Source organism: Mytilus edulis, chromosome 1 (assembly GCF_963676685.1).
Source record: "Mytilus edulis chromosome 1, xbMytEdul2.2, whole genome shotgun sequence".
Lineage (NCBI taxonomy): Eukaryota > Metazoa > Mollusca > Bivalvia > Mytilida > Mytilidae > Mytilus > Mytilus edulis.
Window position 1 is genome coordinate 116,249,240 of NC_092344.1, and position 23,290 is coordinate 116,272,529.

Consider the following 23,290-nt stretch of genomic DNA (forward strand, 5'->3'; position numbering starts at 1 on the left):
TATTCACAAAACAATATACAAATTGTTTCCTCTCCAACATAAATCCGAAAAAGCACGCCTGGTAAACCATCTAATCTCAACCAAATGGTTGAGACGGAAAAAAGTATTCTGGCACTTCCTGTTGAGCTTTTCTGGTTCAAAATATTGAAAATAAACACAGGGTAGGTCGAATTTTCGTCGATTTACTGAAAATCAACGACTTTTTTGTAAAATCGGAGAATGTCATGCCATAGATAAATAATAATTGTAACTAATATGTCTCTTCTTGGTTTACAATATTTTCAATTGAAGTCACAATCACTTTTCTCCTACGGATTATAATGTTTATATTCTTTAAATCCGATAGAACCGCTATGATATTAATGACTTAGCAAGAAAATATGTCAATTATTTGTTTTTTTTAGGCTTTACGATAACCACGTCTGTAAATTGCACAAATATTTGTTTGTCAAGCATACTCTGAGCAGAAAAATAAAAAAATATAAATGGTTGAGATATAAAGGTATTGGTTGAGTCTTTCTGTCACAATGTTGAGACTTTCTGGTTGCGCTGTACTATTCGAGTTTACCTTTTTTTTACGGTTAACCTGATTCATGTTTTCTGTCTGTGGTAACATAAAATCTAAGAGGCCCCTCATGGGGGGGTCCTAGTAATCACATAATCACCATTTTTTTGCCAATATAATCACATAATCATTAAATATTTGCTTATCTTTAGTAATCAAATAATCATAAACTAAAAATACAGTCCTAGGTTATCAAATAATCATGAAATATTTGGCTTAATAATCAAATAATCATTAAAAAAACGGCCAAGTAATCACATAATCAAAAACCCCATGAGGGCCCTCATCTAAATGCAGATACAATTTTAAGCATTGCCGATAGAAAAATGCATGCCTTACAAATATAAATAAGATTATTTTACAATGGTTATATATTAATATGATTTGGATGAATTCGATTCCTAACAGACATTATTTAATGCCGAAAATGCGTACATTTATAAAGAAATAAAATAGTTAAAAACTAAACAATCGAACATGACCCCTTTTCTAGGTTTATTTTTTCGTACACATTATTTCAGGGGTAGTACTTCATTTGCCACAGCGGCTTAACCTAGGTTAGCCTGGTCGACGCTTCCGGTATATGCATAGTCGCTTCATTTGCTGTAAAATCAGACGCCGGCGGAAATAGGCATACGCCGCCCTCGCCGGTCTCACTCACCGGCAAGCAAACAGCCGGTTATAAAAGTATGGCGGGAAGCGTAATTTTAGATAAATTGTCGGAATTTGAAAGATAAATAATTTTTTTCAATCAGACTATATTATATGATACTGCATTGGTCAACTTTGACGATAATAAATCGCCATGCTATATTTTATTTTCAAGTTTATAAAATGTATGTCGGAGAAACGTTTTTATGATGAATATGGCCTAAGAAAAAAAGATTGCATTTTAAAAATATATATTTATATTGTAAACAGGTTCATTTTTTATATTCCCTAGCAAAACAGTATAAATTTGAACTTCAGTCGCCATCTTTATATCAGCCGGTTCCACTCGTTTTATTTTCAGCCATATTTAACCCGGTCACGTGATAGGGCGAACAGGGCATAGCCCGACCTAGAACAAATGAAGCAGCCTCTTTAAAAGGTGGTGCTAATTTAAATGTGAGTAAAAGATGTCAGTTTTGTCATTATAATACTTGTCACACAAAAAATATGATTCGATTTTAAAATTGCTTTGTAAGTATTATAAGTGACATCCAACTTAGTGTAATCACAGGTGTTGTATTGAAATAATTAAAACTTAGATGTTTGTTCACAACTGCATGCAGGGCACATCCTTAATATTTGGCAGTATTCAGCAACATTTATATTATAACCCGGGCCCCGTCACACTAGGCCGTGATCGCACTACGATCTCTAAAAAAATAATGCTATTGACGATCGTAGTGCAGTATGGTCGTGTTACGGTCTTGATGAGGTCTTTGTGATCGTGTTGAGAGTAGCAAACTTAAAACATGTTCAAAACAATCGTGATGCGTTCGTGGCGAAATCAGGTCGCAGTTCTGTTTTAGTCGTAGATTTTTTTAGCCGTGTAACTGTCAGGATCAGTTCCAGGTTGAACTGTGTAAATCAGTTCTAGGTAGAACTTACCAATGACCAAATCAGTTCTTGGTTAGAACTGTTCCAGCTAGAACTGTCTTGAAAGTGTCAGGAGATAGTTCCACATTTGTCCGCTAGAACAGTTCTCCTTCAGATTATGACAGTTAGAGGTAATCTCTATTGTATGCACATCTCCTTTGCAATTATCTATTTTAAATGAAAATAACTTTTGATGAAATGAATGAATTTAATGATTATCCATTTCTGAATATTAATTCAGTTTTTTTTTTTAAATATTTTAAAACTGGATTCGACGTAGCTAAATTGTGGGAGATAGTTAGTTTGAACTCTGGCCTGGTCAACTTAAATTCTAAAAAAAAAAATTGTGTGTGTCTATGCTAAGCATGCGATATCTGCTAAAAACTGTGGTCACACCTTACCAGATAGTTCGAACGAACGCCGAAAGGATAAACAAAAGTTTTTTATTTACAAAATATGCATCCGTTAGGAGTCCGTGATGTAATGACCAAATAAAACGGACGTGTAATATGCCGAAAAATGGGGTGGAAGAGGAATAAGAAGAAAAAAAATGTAAGAATAAAAAGCCAATAATTTTGCCTGATCATGATTAAGAAGTTGAGCCAAAAATATTCATGATACTAAATAAAACTAACATACCAATAATTGCTTTTTCTTACGCGATTTGTTTTCAATTTGTATGTATCCGTTTTATTATCAATGTTCTTTCTGTGGTACGATTGCCAATGGTATAACTCTCCACAAGAGACCAAAATGACACATAAAGTAACAACTAGAGGTCGCCGTACGGCCTTCAAATATAAGCAAAGCCCATACTGCATAGACAGCCTATAAAAGGCCCCGAAATGACAATGTAAAACAATTGTTATGAGAAACTAACGGCCTTATTAATATAAAAAAAAAAATGAACGAAAAACAAATATGTTACACATAAATAAAAAAAAAAATTCTAGCCCTGGAGATGTCAATTACAACATTATTGACGTTAAAGCTTTTGTGCAAAACTGCATCTCAATCGGTAGACTTAATCTCCAGCGTTAGTACTATAATACTAGTACTTAAAAAACACAGCTATTTACTATTTAGACTCTATTACAATTTTATAGCTGACTATGCGGTATGGGTTTTGTTCATTGTTGAAGGCCGTACGGTGACCTATAGTTGTTAATGTCTGTCATGTTGGTCTCTTGTGGACAGTTGTCCCATTGGCAGTCATACCACATCTTCTTTTTTATAGTTGAAAATTTCATTCACCAGAAGATCTCAACATTGATCCAGAATATCTCAACCGATACCAGAAAATCTCAACATGACATACTTTATAACATATTTAGCTTAATGAAATTATACTAGTAAAGAAAAAGAACAAACTGTAATTTTATGTTTATAATGTTTTAGAAAAATACTAATTTACTGATATATATGCTAGTTTATCAATGATATCACTGTCATTTTGTCAATAGCTGACTGCGCTGGCCACATTTACCTGCTGGAGAAAAGTCATTACGATGTCATTTTAAATCATATTCATTTGTGTTATACACGAGATAAACTGTAATTCCAATATCTATGGCATGACATTCTCCGATTTTACAAAAAACGCATTGATTTTCAGTAAATTGACGAAAAGTCTACCTACCCTGTGTTTATTTTGAATATTTTGAACCAGAAAAGCTCAACAGGAAGTGCCAGAATACTTTTTTCCGTCTCAACATTTGGTTGAGATTAGATGGTTTACCAGGTGTGAAAAGGATATGAAACTATGTAATCATGGTCAGAAATATGCCTTGCAAAAAGCAGTTAATTAAATTATCTGAAGTGTTGTCGCACGGGTTTCAACGCGAATGGCATACTCTCAACACAGTTTGCCTCTTTTTAATAATTATATTGAATAAACTCCTGCTATAAAAAGGAATATATCGGGGTAGCTCACAATTTTTAGTTTAATATGTATATAAAAAAAATATCAACAGCAAAAGACTTAGTAACAGGAGCATAGGAATTCAGAAACAAAATTTGAATTCCAAACTTTATTTTGATTTGATATTAAATTATAAACAATTGAGGTGAATACAACATTATAAAGCTTATACATTCAAAATACAAGGCAAAGTCAAGTATACTAGAATCAAACTACGTATTTCATTAAAGCTAAAATCAACTTGGCGAATTCCTCACTAACTTGAATTGAAGTCTATGTTAAAATTACTAAAAATCCCATCATTATCTTTTTTAGGAAACTACTTATCACTAGAAAAAAGTAATATCACAAAAATACTGAACTCCGAGGAAAATTCAAAACGGAAAGTCCCTAGGCATATGGCAAAATCAAAAGCTCAAACACATCAAAGGAATGGATAACAACTCTCATATTCCTGACTTGATACAGGCATTTTCTTAGGTAGAAAATGGTTGATTGAACACGGCCGACACTCGGCTAACCGAGAGATAGGTCGGTTAATCTATATTGAGTATGCGGCTATATCGGCGGTTGGTCTGTTAATCGGATTGGTTATACGTCTGTTAAGAGTAAAACGCACAATTTTAATATTAAAATCTATTTAATATACAGATTTTAGGTACATTATAAGAATCAAATCAAAAAAAGAAAAGTGTCTGACGAAATGATATATATCATAGAACATTTTCCAACTGTAAAAACATTTCATAGTCTGCGCAGTTTTCAGTAAAACCAAAAGGCGTCGCGCAAGTATGTAGTATTTATGCTTATACGCATAGCAATTTTTGTAATGAAAGGCGAAAAAAACAATTTTAAATATCATTTAAAGGACACAAAATCGTACTTTGGTTCTAAAATATAAATTGAAATTAGTAAATATTTCATAATTGTAATATAACGTGAGTAATACCACGTTTTAGTGAACATTATGGGAATAAAGTCTGTTAATGGGTTGGACAATTGAAATTGTGTCAGTTAAGAGTTATTTAGCCACGACAATAGTTGTGCTACCTTTATATTTTCCCTTTGAAAAAGTTAAGAATGAGATGCTCTTGAGTAAAAAAAATGACAATACGCTGCAACAGTATCCTTCTAGTAAGAACATTTTTTTATTTTGACTTCCTTTGCATTTTATTAGGGGATGTGTCACTTCAATATATGGATATGGATTGCCTGCTGGAATATGCATGAATCTATTATTAACGTTTTCTTCAGCCTTAATTTTTGTGTCTGTTTAAAGTAGCACGTTCTCAAATCCGTCCGAAAGTGTCTTTCTAATACAACACAGGGTACATATAACGTGTTGTCGTTCTCATATATGCACATGATATTTGTCACTGGACGTTAAACTCTAAATCGTCAACATCATCCGATTGGTTCTTTTCTTCTATTACTGAATCATCTGTTGTTTACAAATCAGTCTAAAGAAGTAAATGGAAAGGAGCGAATGCAGCTACATTTGGTTATCTTAAGTTTTAATTCATTTTATTCTGTTTAGTTCCTTTCTACATAAGTGCAGAGGAGAACTGTAGTTGTCCGCATGTAAACTTTTAGCATTTATTACCAATATGAGTACATAGCAATCCGTTACTGTTTCAACACCCAGGGGTGTTTCATGTCTTTATTCTCAAACAGTTATTATTTTTTTCTATCTGTTTTTTATTAATGCATCACTTCCTACTGTCCTTATTTACACCACTGGATTCAGTACATTGAATTGTTTTGTTAGACATGAATAATTTTTATGATAAAGATATATTTAAAAAGTTATACAATGAAACATGCAGAATTTCCAATGATTTCCTCGATAACACCTGATTAATAGACTTTAGCCAACCCGATTAACAGACCCACCGCCGATATAGCCACATACTCAATATAGATTAACCGACCAATCTCTCGGTTAGCCGAGTGTCGGCCGTGTTGAACCTAGTTTTAAAGCTAGCTAAATTTCTCACTTGTGTGACAGTCGCATCAAATTCCATTATATTGGCAACGATGCGTGAACAAAACTAACAAACATACACACTTATTATTATAAACTACATCATGTAAAATAATGTAATAAAGCATCTTTTATTAATAAAATAAAATGAAACCAAACGTTTTACATTATATGAATTAAGGTATGCTTTTACATTGAGCATGAATAAAATAAAATTTCTTCTAATGTGAAACCAGAAATAAACGGCAGTTATTGTAACAGTATGAAAAACACTAAAACAGATTTAAAATTAGTGTTAAAATTACATACCAAACATGTCAGTATAATCCAACAAAATATCCTCACGTCAAACATTATTCGGTTACAATACTTTGGCAGCTCTTCTGCAGTTCGGTATATTTTCCCATAATACTTGAAGAGATTTCAATAAGATTTCACAACGTTAATAATGTATCGTTACTCAATCGTTGGTAACTTTATAAATTTGTATATTTTTGTCACTTAATGTAAATTGTCTTTATTTTATAAGCTATAAAGTAGTTATCTGTTTCCATCCTAGAATATCAAATGTCCTACTTGCAGTCCTCGTGGTTATTTAATCATCATATATCCCGTTAAAGATTTGTCAACAGTATTGATCTCGTACATAATTGATTTCTGTTTCATTATTTGGCAATTAAGACATTTAGACTTATTATTTACTATTCGTCCTTTGCTCGATTGTCCAGTACATTAAATGAGTAAACATGTTCCCTGGCTATTGACGCTATCCTATACAATAACTCATGTTTGTTTTTCCATTATTTTGTTTTTCTTTCTCAAGTAATTTATATATGTTGTTACTTATTTCAAACTATAAGTTATTAAACTAAAGTTTAGAAATTTGAAAATTCTATAAAGTTTAGTTTGATTGTTTGTAAAGATTGAAAGCTTCAGATCAAATAGTTGAGTCAAGCGGGATTTCTGAAGCTCTGTTTTACCACAAATACTCAAATTACATTGTAAACATCACCCAGGTACTTCGGTGTACTTAATAAATAATAATGTTGATAATAAAGTATATTAAAATTGTTTCAATTACTCGCTTAAAGAAATCTGAAACTCTGTAATGAAAAGTTCTAGATTTCTATTCAAACCGTAGTGTAATGCTCTAGAATAAAAGGTCAGTTTCACCGAACAATGTTATAACGAGTCACCATAACAATATGGTCTCATTAAGAAAATTCAGAAGTAGTAATGATGTCAAATCCATGTCTTATAAGACAATTGGAAAACCGATAACTAAAGAAAAGCAGCTCTTCTAATGGGGTGGTCGACAAAATCAGCAGTAAAACAATTCCGTTGACGATACTGAATAGACCGAAAATTCATGCAGTTGCATGGTGCCAATATGATTACCTATTATTTGAGATATATAATTTCAAAGTACTAGGAATGTTTTAAAGCCTTCATTTGGCCTAATATCTTTGAGATTTTTTTCTTCTCGTATACCAGCAGATTACTGTCAAAGTTAAAATTTGTAAGTGAACATGATGAATATGCATAAGATTGGTTGAATAGTCGTTAACGTTTACAAAATCAATGGGCACAAAAAGAGGGGTATATATAGGTGGCCGGTTAAGGCCATTTCGCGTTTTCTCCCTTCGTATTCTATAGCGCGAAAAAGCGAAAACGCGAAATCGAAAAGAGAAAATGTTTCGCGTTTTCGCGTTTTCGACTTCGCAATTTCGCGTTTTCGCCCTATAGAATATGAAGGGCGAATAGGCGAAAACGCGAAATGGCCTTTACCGGCCACCATAGGTATGGTATGAGCCATTAAGTGGTCCTTAGACTTGCAAAAGCAATAAGATTTCTGCAACCCTTCTAAAAGTATGGTATAAGATGAATTGATAAGGTGAGCTAATTTGTACACTTTAGAATAGAAAAAAGTAAAATCACAAAAATACTGAGGAAAATCAATTCGGAAAGTCCATAATCACATGGAAAAATCATATAACAATACGCATCAAAAACGAATGGACAAAACTGTCATATTCCTGACTTGGTACAGGCATTTTCAAATGTAGAAAATGGAGGATATTAAACCTGGTTTTATAGCGCTAACCCTCTTACTTTGATGACAGTCTCATCAAATTCCGTTATATTTACATTGATGCGTTAACTAAACGGACACAATAAATAAAATAAAATATTTAATATATGGGTACATCAGTCATCATCGTATAACAATTTTAAAAGGAACAATTTAACAGAACACAAAAACATCTATCTATATCAAACAGAATCAATTTATTACAAAAGATAAGAAAATATTTACCTATGCATATACGTATTATCTATTTTAATGCTTATATTCTGCCATTATTTGATTATTGTTGCAATATATGGGGAAGCTGTTGTGAAAGTGGAATAAATAAACTTAATAAGTTATTAAAGAAATCTGCTAGGGTTATAGTAGAAGCTGACATAATGACATCATCCAGTTTATTGTTTAATAGTTTACGCTGGTTAAATGTGGAAAAACGCATTCAATACCAAAAGGCAATACTTGTATTTAAATCATTAAATGGTATGGTTCCTAACTATTTACAAGAAAATTTTCATTTTACTGATAATCAAAATTATAACTTACGTTCAGCTGATGAAAAAGTATTAAATCTTCCAAAACCAAAAACAAATTTTTTAAAGAAAACATTTACATATTCAGGTTCTCAAATATGGAACAGTTTACCAATGAAATAAAAATGAGTAATACACTTGTATCTTTTAAAACAAAATGTTACAAATTTTTCATCAATTGTGCAAATTAATATGCTTTTTCATTATTATTTAAATACAATTGTATATTGTGTATAATATAACTTTATAATACTCTATGTACTTATAAATATGTTATTATTATTTTGAGGACTCTCAAGAAGATTAGTTTTAACTAATGGGATCATCCTCTTGAAATAAAGATTATTTATTTATTTATTTATTTATTTACAAGATTGATCGTTTATATAAATATACAGTGTTAATTTCCATTGTTTAACCCAAGCGTACATTTTAGATAAATAAATTGAATGAAAACTACGGTTCCTAATTTGTACATTGGGATTAAAAATTCGATATGTATCATTAGTTTCTTTAGTTTACAACTCTGTCTTGTATTGTTCTGGTCATACTATTTCAAATATTCAATTTCATGACTGTATCATGTGTTTCCATAAGTTTACCATAGTACTATCATATGGTTGGGTTAAAAATTAATGGTAAACCCTTAGGCTAGTTTTTACTGTTTTATAGTCTAATCTTACCGTTTTAATTTCTTGACATAACTGCACGACTCGATTCTCAATTATATGTGTTAAGATGATCGTTGCAAAGAATCCTGTTCAAACTTTAGTAAAAGACGGGATTAACTTTGCATTGTATAATTAATTGTTGCGAGAGTTTATATTCTTTGTTGAAGGCAATTGTAGTGACCTGCAATACAAGTACTATTCAATTGAGTTTAGTTATATGTCTTGTGTTTCTGTCTCTGCGCTAGGTTTTCTATATTTTGCATGTGTAGTGAATCATGACATAAGACATTGTTACGTGTACCATGATGAGCTTTCGTGCAAGACTGCTCTGTGTATTTTTTACATGGAACATTTGATCAGACTTTGACTTTTTGACTCCTGACCTACATGTATGCATATACATGTGTGTCATCATGTTGCAGTGTGTTCCTCGGTATATTACCTTGACCTCAAAATATAATTTTCAATTGACCTTGCTTCTAAATATGTGGCATGTAGATGTATTGTCATAAGATGATGAGTCTATTGGCACGAGAAACTTCATGTAAGCTTGACCTTTGCCCTCAATGTAAAACTTGTATATTTTGTTTGAATTAAATGGAGAATTAACTGTATGATTGGCACTCGTACCACATCTTCTAAGATATATTAGATACATAAGATATATTGTTAGTTTTGTGTACCACCATGACCCTTTTATCAAAATCCGCTTTGGTTTTTTTTACAAAGATCTCTAGACCAGACTATGACTCTTGACATTTGCATATTGGATGTGTCTCTTGGTATGATTACCTTGACGTCAAGTCAGGAGTCTCTGGTTTTTGTTAGTCTTGTATGTTTTTAATGGTAAGTTTATTTTATAATTTGGAGTTTGAACTGGTATACATTTTGTTAAGGGCCATCCGAAGCCCGCCTCTGGTCGAGGGATTTTCTCGCTTTGTTGAAGATATAAAAAAGAAGATGTGGTATGGTTGCCAATGAAACAACTATCCATAAAAGACCAAAATGACACAGACATTAACAACTATAGGTCACCGTACGGCCTTCAACAATGAGCAAAGTCCACACCGCATAGTCAGCTATGAGGACTCATAAGTGGCCTTTGACTGCTTTCTGCTCTTTTGACATTGTTACTGTCTCTTTTACACATTCCACATTTCCATTCTCAATTTTTAAGAATGTTTGGTTCAGATGAAACTAAATCCTTTAATTTCCGTGAATATCAAGTAAGAAAATTTACTGCTTCAGTAGCATCGTGTGCTGCCAGTTGTGATAGATAATGCAAAATGTTTCAATCATTTTACCTTAGATTTCATTTCATGGACATGTAGGTGTGGAATGTCTGCTTTTACATCATAAAAATTCACACAGAAGGTATACGCATATCAATAAACTGAACTCAATTCTAAGAACCATTAAAGTACACTAAGACAGAGAGCTCAATCTAGTGAAACACTTTGTTAAGTTGGTCACATTTAACTTGAAATATCACTGTCTGTTACCAAACTGCACCGAGATCCTGAAAAAGAATGTGCAAGTTAAGTCTATTTAAAAAAGAATTCAATGGAAGTAAATAAGCTGATTACTGAAATAAATGTAGAATATATCTATTAATCACAGATGCCCCTGCTTGTGAAAAAAATTAGTAAACGTCCACATATAGATGCAGGATTCGCGTAGTTTTGACCGTACTAAAAATGTGACCATAAGCATTGTGAATAAGTTTCAAAACATTTGGCTGAGGCAAATTAAAGTTAAAGAACGGAAACACTAGATTAGCAGTTTTCCTATCTCAAGGCTCCGGGTTGACATTTGTATCATTGGTACTCGTACCACAACATCTAAAAAAATCATGAACAGTGACGCCATCGGGACCCAATATTGAGCTTCATAGATCTGTGTTATGAGGTAATGTGAATCGCGTATAAGGTTCCTTACATTTGATTGAGTCAGACTTATTTAAGAGAAAGGAAACGAAAGAGTCAGCACTTCTTATATTTTTTAAAGGGACATGATAACTCTTGAATGGTAAAAGTGACACTTAAAAATTTCAAATTTGATTTTGTGTTGAGGTGGGGATCCCGCTTACATGTTCAACCCCTCCTTATTCGGTATGTATGTGCTTGTGGTAAGTCAAGAGCCTGTAATTCAATGAATGTCGTTTTTTATGTGTTACATACTTGTTTTTCGTTCATTATTTGTACATAAATTTGTTCGTTTATTTTCTCGTTTGATTATTGTTTTACAATGTCATTTCAGTGCCTTTTATTGCTGACTATATGCGGTATTGACTTTGCTCACTGTTGAAATCTGTATATGACCTATAGTTGTTAGTGTTTGTGTCATCTGGTATTTTGTGGAGAGTTCTTATTGGCACTCATGCCACATAAGGGGGAGGGTTGGGATCCCTCTAACATTTTTAACCGCGCCTCATTTTATATGCACGTGCCTATCTTGTTTTTCGTTTATTTTTTGTACATGAATTAGACCGTTTGTTTTCTCGTTAGAATTGTTTTACATTGTCATGTCGGTGCTTTAATAGCTGACCTTGCGGTATGAACCTTGCTCATTGTTGAAGACCGTGTGGTGACCTAGGCTACATTTTATAATTGTTAATTTCTGTGTCATTTAGTCTCTTGTGGAGAGTTCTTATTGGCACTCATGCACCAGCTTCTTTTATATATTGTGTATAAGTTTTGTAGTAATTGGTTGAGGGAAACTAAAGTAAGAAGTGCGGAACCCGTTTGTATGGGACGTTCGGGACAGACGGACTAGTACGTGTAACTCTTTATTTTCCTAAATCATGGCGCTACATGTAACACAGAAGTTCTTACTATTGTGCTGGTGATACACATCCCACTAGCACTGTCATTAACACATGTTCATATAATTTTATTATAAAAATATTCAATCTTAATCTTGATTTCTTTTTTTTGGTCGAATGATTATATGCATGCCCTTCACAACGACTGAATGAGTATCAAATTTGACAAATTTATTGTACATTATTATATATTTTATTATATTTTATGACTTTTCTTTCAACTAATGAAAGCTTACCAACTTATTGATCATAACTTTCCTTTATATGTCTTTTAACATTCTGTTTTGAACAAAAAGATTTCTTACATATACATCACATGTATTTCTTTCAAATCTGACATTATTAAAAAGCCATTAAAAAAAATTCAGTCGAACTTGATAATAAATGTGCAATCAAATATATATGCAAGTCGTCAACTGGTCAAGTGGCTAGATGCACATATCGTTAGCCATATAAACATCATGTCCTAATTGGATGGTTTTAAAACTCCTAGCATAGGCGCCACCCCCCACCCCCCCACCCCCCACCCCCGCCTTTGTGGGAAAAATTTTGTTGATTATATAGGGAATCATTGAAGCATGAATGGAGCGGGCCCTCCTTAGGAAAAGTTCTGGATCCGCCACTGTCTAGACATATTTACGTAAATAAGGGATTTTTAAAGGGAAAAAAAGAAAACAAAATGACTGAATTAAATAAAAGGATGTTCGATGTACTGTATACTTCGGTTTGTTTTAAAAATCTATACGATGCTTTATTTTTATCTAGTTTTCTTATCAAAATAATTAAATTGAGAAGATAAATACCTTATAGCTTCCTTTACCGTCGATGCTAAAATGTTTAATGTTATAAAATAATTTTAGCGTCTTTGACCTACTTTACCTTTTTATTCGGAGACTTGCGGTTATCTTCTGTTATTTTCAACGGGAACATTAGAATGATCTAGAATAGAACCCAGATGGAACCAAGAGGCGGATCCAGGGGGGGAGGCCTTCGTGGGAAAAATTTGGTTGATTATATAGGGAATCATTGAAGCATGACTGGATCGGGTCCCCCTTCGGAAAAGTTCTGGATCCGCCACTGTCAAACCAATAAATTACCAAGACGAGCAAAAATGTCTGCACCTATATTGTATTTTGAAAGCTTTTCACATTATTTCTAAGCTTTATTAGCTTTGAGAACCTAAAATTGATGCCGTGCCGTGTGTTTTTCTTTTGAGATACGATATTTTCGAACAACAAAATGTCTCACCAATCCGACTACACTTTTTCGTCACATGTCAGAATTCAGGTTAATGATTGGTTAGAAGATCAGATATTTTCGCATACAGTGGAACATACATATTTAATTCTAAATAATCAATAAAAAGATTTCCACAAAAAATTGAGATACGAGGTTTTTGCATAACAGCGACGATATATATATCATACCAATTTCATAAACATTATATGAGGAGGTGGTACCACAAAGTTATTTAGTGCTTAATAAAGCATTTCTAGAAATGTACATGTCGCTTATAAATTTAACAATAATTCTAATTATATCAGTCTCAACACACGTATACAAAAATTTAAATCTTGCTTCATTAGTCATATTTAAAAAAGAGGGAACTATTTCACTAATTTGAAAACAGTTGGTCTCTAATTATATTTAGTTTTGTACATTTTAAAGTGAAATGAAATTCATCTTCTACTTCTAAGAGGCACAAAGGACAAATTCTTTCTTCTACAGGGGTTTTAGTGTGACGCCCTTGTTCAATTCTAAGAACACTATTACTAATACGAATTTTAGCAAAATGCCCTATTACTTTTTTGTCTATATTTAACAATAAATAGGTTTCCAATTTATAATTTTCTTTAAGCTGTCTATATGTTCTCAGCTTATTACCATGTACTGATTTATTATCACAAAATATATTTTCTTTCCAATAATTAAGATATTTATCATTAAGTTTGGTATGAATTGCATATAATAAACGCCTTTTTGAAATAGTATCATGATTTTTCCAAACATGTGAAAAATTTAATGAAGCAAGTAACTGTTCAATCTTTTTAGCAAATCCATTGGTTAATTGCAGGTTGGAAAAATATACATCTTTTAGTAAACAATTGTTATCAGATTTGATAACATGCAACCAGAAGCCAATTGACAGTTTAAAGCTTCTATAAAAACTGGATACATACCAAGTTCAGCTAGTACTGCTAAATTGACAGCTGATTTATTTACTCCAATTAAAGTTTTTGCAAATTTAATTTGGACTTTGATGGTAGCCAATGACCAATATTTTGACTCTAGATTTGTAATATCTTTTATCATATACAGAGACCAAACTTCACTACAGTAAAGAAGTATAGGTTTAACACAAGCATCAAAAAGCTTTAAGTGAGGTAATACATTGATATCTTCAGAAAATAACAGTTTTCTAATACAAAATATAGCTTTTGAGGCTTTTTTACAAAGAAGTCTCACTGCTTCTGTAAAACTACCAGATGGTTTAAACAGTATACCCAAATATTTATATTCTGTACAGTGTTCCAAAATATTATCACTAAAACAAACTTGTCATTTGTAAGTTTTTTACCTGATTTGTTAAAAATCATAACTTTGGTTTTATGAAGATTTACTGTTAAATCCCAACTAGTGCAATATAAACTAAGCTTGTCAAGGCATTTTTGTAAGCCATTAGCCGATTCAGAAATAAGGACTAAATCATCAGCATATAACAGACATGATATATCATTATCATTTAAATGGGTGGTTCACATGTTGAGTCAAAAATAGATGGTAAATCATTAATATATAAAGAAAATAATGTAGGGCTTAAAATACACCCTTGTTTTACCCCAACTGAGGAATTAAAAAAATCAGTGATACCTTCCGAGATCTTTACCGAGTACAAAACCTCTTTATACATATCTTTCATTATACTAAAAAAGGAACCATCTATGTTGTAATAAGACAATTTGTAAAAGAGGGCATCTCTGTTAATAGTATCAAATGCCTTCCTGAAATCAATGAAACAGGCATATATCTTTTTTGATGATTTAAATGCTTTATCAATTATAGTTTTTAGAGTTAAAATATGATCACTTGTTCGACTTCCCTTTCTGAATCCAATTTGCTCACGACAAATAAGTTCATTTCCTTCAAGATACTTTTCTAATCTGTTATATAAAACTTTTAGAAAAAATTTTCCTAAACAACTTGGTAATTAGATGGATCCTTAAAACACCCACCCTTGAAAATGGGCTTAATAAAATTTGTTCTCCATAAAGTTGGGTAGATACCTGACTTAAGAATAAGATTAAACAATTTTACATAAACATCAATATTCATATAACAAGATATTTGTAACATTTTATTTGTAATACAATCTGAACCACTTGCTTTATTATTCTTTAAAGATTTTGCTGCAATAACCACCTCCTCAGTTGTAATAGAACTGTTTAACATCTTAGTACATGTGTTACAATCTTTAAAAGTAGTATACTCTTTCTTATCATTACAAACATTTTTATCATAATCAATATTCATTAATTTATTAAAATATTTAAACCATTCTTTAGGTTGTATGTTAGAACTAGGATCCTTGAAGTTCTCCTTTTTTAGTTTCTTAATTGTTTTCAAAAAATCATTTGGACAGCTATTATTTGAATCTATAATCTGTTTTATCATTTTATGTCTAAATTGTCTATATTTTTTCCTTATAAGTTTATTCAGTTCCTTTTTATTATATAATACTTTGTGCCTAAGACTGTCATTCCAGGGCTCAGTACATAATTTTCTAGTCAGACTCTTTAGGGACCTATATTTAGATTCACATTCATTATCATAATATGGCTTTTTTATTTTTCTTCGTATACTTCTCTTGGTTTTACCAGGGATCTTATTAGTATTACTTAAAAAAGCAGCATTGTATAATATTGATGATATACTAGAGACTGTATCATTAACACTTTGAGTTACATTGGAATTACATGTATTATTCGCATCTATTTTTTGGGTTAAATTATCTACATCAGAATTAATAGTTCCAAAGTTCACTTTCAACATATTGGACTTAAAAATTTCTTCTCGTTTAGTAGTCCATTTAACTCTTCTAAGAGTTGGCTTAACATAATTATCACATGACTTATTTACTAATTGAGAATGTATAGTTATTGAAATTGGACAGTGATCAGATATTGTTGGTTCAAATTGTCCTACACTAAAATTGACAATATTTGGTAAAAATTCAGATGAACATAAACAATAGTCATCAATTGACACACCATTATGATTATAGAAAGTGATTTTACCTTTTGAATCACCGAGAGTTCTTCCATAAGGATTCTTAATTGAGATTCTGTGAATAAGTCAAGTATTAATTTTCCATAGTTATTAGTTTTTTTGGTGTACTTGAGTATTTCTAAATTTGCATACACTATCTGCAACATAATTAGTGGGAAGAAAGTTGTCCAAACTGTCATCTACTTCATTTGTTATGAAATCTAACTCTTTACAGTTTATATGAGCATTTAGATCTCCCATAAGGATTACATCCCCTGATATACTATATTTCGCAATGTCTGCTTCAAGTTTCTCAAAAATTTGTATCAAAATTTGTTCTTAATGTGTAAGATGAGTTTGAAGGAGGAATATATAAAAAACATAAAAATACATTTCTATCAAAACTGAAAAATGTCTTGTCTAGTTTAAACCACATTATATCATCCATTGTTTTATCCATCAACTTTACACCTAATAATATTTCCTTCTTAAAAAATGTAGCTAAACCACCTCTAACTTTATTTGAATCAGATGATCTACAGTTTACAAAACATTTATAACCATCATAGTTTAAAATCTCATTGGTGGGTTTATGCGTTTCTGAAAGACCAACAATGTCTGCAGTCATAATTTGACAAATATTATCATCATCTAGTTTACAAACTCTGTTACCACTTATTCTTTTAAATAATCCATTAACATTCCAAGAGCTGATAGATAATTGCTTTGAAACTTTTATACATATGATCAAAATCTAAATTTGAATTAATCATTCAAAATGCACAGGGGTCGGTGAACTGTAAAACAGATAGAGAGAGAAATTAAAGTGAAAAATAAAATAGAAAATTACTATCACTGTTTAATTATTTTCAAGAAAACCTTACTTGCTTAAAAAAATTTTTTTTTTGCCTTTTATCCAGCTTTGACTATAATATGTGAAATTAAATAAAAGTGCTTGCCCATCCTTGGCTAAATTTATCCCTAATCTACATACTAATAGTAAATACTGAAAAATATAACTTCTGCAGAATCTTATGAAAATAAAAAAAAAAATAATAGTTAGTACCAATAATGAATTCTTAATATATATATACCAAAATACATATTTTAATTAGGAAAACAAGTAATAAATTCTGTTATAGTCTACATTTTGTACATTATATTTATTTTTCTAAGACCCAAATTCATGATACTGGTGAAAAACACTGGCTACTGCTGTTGCGATACTATCCGCTAACTTTCTGTCATAGTACGTGTTGGGTGGCCCTTGATAGGTGTTTCCTGCTGGAGTCTCAGAGTTTCGTCCTTGATCACTTCGATTACTGCTCTTTCTATTAGGTGTATTGTACGGATACTTGTAATCATTTCTACTGCTGATTGTGTCTTTTTGAGATTCTCTGTATGAATTCACATATAGATTGTTTTGTGAATGTGGAACCTGGTTCCTGGTTCGTGGGAATAAAGTGTTTCTTATGTTCCCAGCTAAAACACGAACTCCTTCAAATTTATTGAGTCTAAATGAATCCCACTAGAACTTTTTCACTACATTACCATTTGAAATGAAGTTGCTATTTCTACAAACTTTTATCTTATCAGCTGTGTCATATTTGTACAAAATTCTCTCATTAAACTCTCTTATTTTTACGTTAAGCCTTTCTATTTGTGAAGGCAACACCAGTGAAAAAACTACTACAATGTAATTCTGATTTTTCTAAGGCCTTTTCTATTAAATCAGTATATTTTGCTTATACTTATAAGTCTTAATTTGAATTGTCTCCCTTTCCATATATATCCCAACAGTAAATTTAAAGCAGTATTCATATTGAATTTAACGAAATTTTCTATAATATTTAAAAAAAAAATTAAAATTACCTGTCTCAGTTAAGAGGCAAAAATAGTCGGTTAACTTGAAGTATCATACAGTGTTTATTTAACCAATAATAGTGTTTAATTTCTTTGTCTGAAATGTTGTCGAGGCCTTTTACAGCTTACTATTTTTGTTGAAGGCTATATATGGTATCCTATTGTTGCTTTAATAACATATGCGTCGTTTGGTGACTCTTTTTGAAGGTTAGTCTAACTCCATGGTAAGTTCTGAACAACTCAATAAGGGTAAGAATACTCTTTACCGTCAGGCGTCAAACGGTCATTTTTGGCCATCGTAAGCGTCAAATTGGTTGGATTTTTAATCTTATTGTGATTCGTCTCGCTTTTTTTTTTTTATCGTCCTAGAGAAATGTACGTTTTATCGTCATACGCCCAAAATCATCGTAAACATCAATGGCATGCTCTTTTACCGTTATTCGTCATGGAGGTACTATTACGACACTCGTCAACGGGAGCTCCATCAACTTAGCCTGGGGTCCTGGCTAATCTTGTCAGTAGCAGCGCAGCTAGATTGGGCCGGATGCCAGGCTATCCATCAACTGTGCTGACTGATAGGAGGTTCCAGTCTAGTACTTTTCATGAGAAAATATGTGTTTCGGAATGCCATATAATTTGTTCTCTCTTGAAATACAGAAAACCTGATGATCAGTACATATCAATATGATGAATTATTATTGATTGAAACAACAATGTCTCTTTGTTTCAAGAAAGCAAGAATATGACTTGATAAGTTCGGTTAAACAAAAGGCCGGTGTCCTATAGCCATTCTTCCCCAATACCAATTTTTCCGGGTGGAAAATTTGGATCGATCCAATATTTCCCCCGGAAAAATTGGCATAATCCAACTTTTCCCCCTCAGCGTTATAGGGGGAAAACGAGGATCAGGCCAATTCCCCCCCTTTTTTGCGGCATGATAAGCTAGTGTTTCCCACTGGTAATATAACGTCGGCGACGTCAGTTAGAAATAATTATCCTAATAAAAGAAAATTATCTTTTTTTATTAGTTTTGCGGTATCAAAGCTTCATCGTATTTATATACATCATGTTTGTACCACAAAGTAAAAGAACCCACCAAAGACATTGTTAGAGAAAAATACTCGTCGCCTTAAAGCTTTCATTCAGGAGAAGAAGTCCGATACGGATGAAATTTCATCAAACCAAGAGGAGATATGTACACCTGCGCAAACCAGCATGGGAGACGTGGAATTGCAGGAACTACCCCATTAGTGTGAGCTATACAAGATCTACAAAAATATCCCGCCTGCCCGTAAGGTGCAAAGGATCGACCACGCTCCAGCACTAATGATACAAATATCTACCAGAGTTACACTGACGTGGTAGTAAGTAGTTAAAGGCCACCGTACGGCCTCCAACAATGAAAAAAAACCATTTAGTCAGCTATTTAAAAATGCCCCGACCATTAAGATTTGAGAAAAAAAATCATACAATACTAACGGCCTAATTGATAACAAAATTACGAAAAAAAGACATGACCGACATGAACCAACAACAACCACTGTACTACATGTTCCTGGCTTGGGAATGGCACATAAAGAATGTGGCGGCCTTAAACTCAACCCTCCACAATGAACCCAACCTAGGATAGCACATCGCAAGAAAAAACTGTAAACTACTGTTGCAATTGGCTTTTCTAAAAAATGTTGAACGGTGCACAGTAATCACTTACTCATAAAAACAAAAAAATGGAAAACAACACAATTAATAATTTATTGCGTCCGAAGCGCTTTTCTGGATTTACCTTCATCAGGAACGCTCAAAGCCAAACATTTGAAATCCGAAGATGGGTAAGTACCGAAAATCGTTGAAGAGCTATATGTCAAAAATACCTAAAATAAATAGCCAAATTCATCTAAAGCCAACTTTGCCTGAGGGAGTTGAAACCTTAGTTTTATAATAATTTAAAAATTTATAAACGGACAATTTTAGTAAAGTTTGTTAAATCATGTCAGTACCGAAGCACTGACTACTGAGCTGACGATACCCTCGGGGACTGATAGTCCACCAGCAGAGGTATCGACCCAGTGATGTAAAAAATGGAAAACAACACGTTTAATAATTTATTGCGTCCGAAGCGCTTTTCTGGATTTACCTTCATCAGGAACGCTCAAAGCCAAACATTTGAAATCCGAAGATTGGTAAGTACCGAAAATCGTTGAAGAGCTATATGTCAAAAATACCTAAAATAAATAGCCAAATTCATCTAAAGCCAACTTTGCCTGAGGGAGTTGAAACCTTAGTTTTATAATAATTTAAAAATTTATAAACGGACAATTTTAGTAAAGTTTGTTAAATCATGTCAGTACCGAAGCACTGACTACTGAGCTGACGATACCCTCGGGGACTGATAGTCCACCAGCAGAGGTATCGACCCAGTGATGTAAAAAATGGAAAACAACACGTTTAATAATTTATTGCGTCCGAAGCGCTTTTCTGGATTTACCTTCATCAGGAACGCTCAAAGCCAAACATTTGAAATCCGAAGATGGGTAAGTACCGAAAATCGTTGAAGAGCTATATGTCAAAAATACCTAAAATAAATAGCCAAATATAGACATAAAGCACTGAAACAAAAGTACTCGCAGTTATTGAAAGCTGTTTCAAAGCTAGTGAAAAGGTAGACGGACCAGTGGACATAGACAAACTGGTGAATATGTAGACAGACTTATCGACATATAGACAGACATGCAGTGCAGTTGAGAATGTAGAAAGACTAGGGGACAAGTTAGTTGATCATAGACAGACTGCTTAACCTGTAGACAGACTTGTGTTTATATAAAAGAACTAAAAATGTGTATATATATACCTTTTTCTAACACTGTTCGGTTTAATTTTCAGACTTGTATATGTAAATATGTTATTAAAAATTTATATATTCACGCAGTGAAATCTATAATATAAGGGGAAAGATTGGCATGGGGAAAAGTGACTATATGTATACGTATTGTCAAATTTCCGCGGGGGAAGAATGGCAATGATCCAATATTTCCCCAGGGGAAATATTGGCTCATGCCAGTCTTTCCCCCTGGGAAAAAACTGGCATGTGGGAAGAATGGCTATATAATACCGGTTCAACCATTTTTAAGGCACAAAGCTGTTATCTGCAATTATAAGTGGAGTTGTGCATAGCGAAAAAGCGTCTAAATATGTGCATAAAGGCATAATTGTGTGTGTTTCCGGAACTTAATTTGCCCTGTTAGTATCATTGTCGTAACGATTTTGGCGTGAAATACTATTATTTTTCTTATCAAAGCTATGTTTTATTTATCCCTTTTGGTATTGATTTTTATTTGTATTAAAATACTAAAACGTCCAGTAACATTTGAGACTTCCCTGCAAATAGGTACGCATACCTACGGAAAAAAACTACCAATTAAAAGAAGCCACACGGAACATTGTCATCAAGAAAAGAAAAATTACGATGGGAAATGAAAAATCATCTCATATGTCATAAATTTTGGTAGAAAATTACCATGAGAAATTCGAATATCGATATGTTAAAATGACAAATATCATATTTATCAAATTAAGATTTAGTTGATGTGTATGTGGATGTGCATTTTGTATTTCATTTGCATATTAAAAAAGAATCTGGATTGTTGTGCAGAAAATGTCTTCTTAGTATCTGCAGTTTTGTTATAAATGTTTGAAAAGTTTTGAATGTCCCCTTGGTATCTTTTTATATTTTATATCCGAGCAATAGTTTTAAAAACTTCAAAACTCACTGGAAGCATATGAAAGACGAAATTAGTCTGACTTCTTGTGTAATTCAGTAACGAAGTCACTACATAGTGGGAACCAATAGCATTAATGACAGGTATGGAGAACTTGCTTTAAATAATTTAAGTAAATATGATTTTGTTGTAGATAAATGAATAGATTGGAAAAAGTTAATACAACTTAAAAAAGCCCTCCCCATACATTTCTTACACATAAATTACACGACAATAAACAAATAAGTATATGGAAGGAACAAAAATGGAAGAATGAAAGCGGATCTGTGTCCTAAAACCGTTCAGTTTGTTTTATATAAATCCTGTTTTTTAAGAAAAAAAATATGTTATGTGTTTTTAAGAAAAAAATATGTAAGTGATTTTGATCAGTACAATCATCATTCCTCCAAGCAAAACAAAGGATGAACATCCTTATCGTCAATATCTGAAACTAGAGCTGGTCTTTGGTTTTGCTACTAGAACACTCGAAAAAATAGTGGAAGGCGTCTTCATAAGGTGATTCACATCTACATTTTGGGTTGTTTGTAATACATTTATGCCAGAACAGCACTGGTACATAAGTCGTAGATTCCAGATATTTAGAATTTGATCAACTTCGACGTAGTACGTTTTACTCGGTTAGAATCAGATATTTAATTCTTTCTTCGATTACAGATAAGGTTGTAGAATCCATAATGTAAGGTTATTGATATAAGATTTGGATATGAACTGACGATGGTATAAATGAATAAGCTGATGATTTTAGCCTATACATCGGAGCACAAAGTTAATACTATTTCATAGATGACCATTTGCATAGCATATTGAGGGAGGTATATAATTGGTTAAGCTTTATGGACACATTCCATTATGCACTTCATTCCCAAAAAACTGTCATGGTTTAACCCTTCCTTACATTTTGGTAGGCCAGTTACTATACGCACAGCTTCAATATTTTTCTTGTTGGTCAGATTCTCATTCGAAATATTTTTTAAATACTTTGCAAGCTAGTTAAATATAAAATATTAGAAAGAAAACTCACCAATATAATAATTATTTGGTTTTAAATATAACACTAAATAATAGTTTATCTTTTATACTCAGAGGTCATACTTACATATGGTCATTAACTCCATTTCTCAATTTTAAGCAAAGTAGTTAGAAAAGATAATGAATCAAAGACATCCGACATAATTATGTATTAGATATTTGATATAATGTTTGCATATTTTACAGTT

General features: G+C 32.3%; 1 protein-coding gene across 1 annotated transcript in view; it reads right to left on the reverse strand.

The window, feature by feature from the left end:
• LOC139501784 (atrial natriuretic peptide receptor 1-like) overlaps window positions 1-6,660 on the reverse strand; it is a 37,822-nt gene extending 31,162 nt beyond the window's left edge. The window contains exon 1 of the mRNA XM_071290961.1: window positions 6,364-6,660. Coding sequence (XP_071147062.1) covers window positions 6,364-6,408 — 45 coding nt within the window. The 5' untranslated portion in view covers window positions 6,409-6,660. The remainder of the gene's footprint in view (window positions 1-6,363) is intronic.
• Between the last annotated feature and the right edge of the window lie 16,630 nt (window positions 6,661-23,290).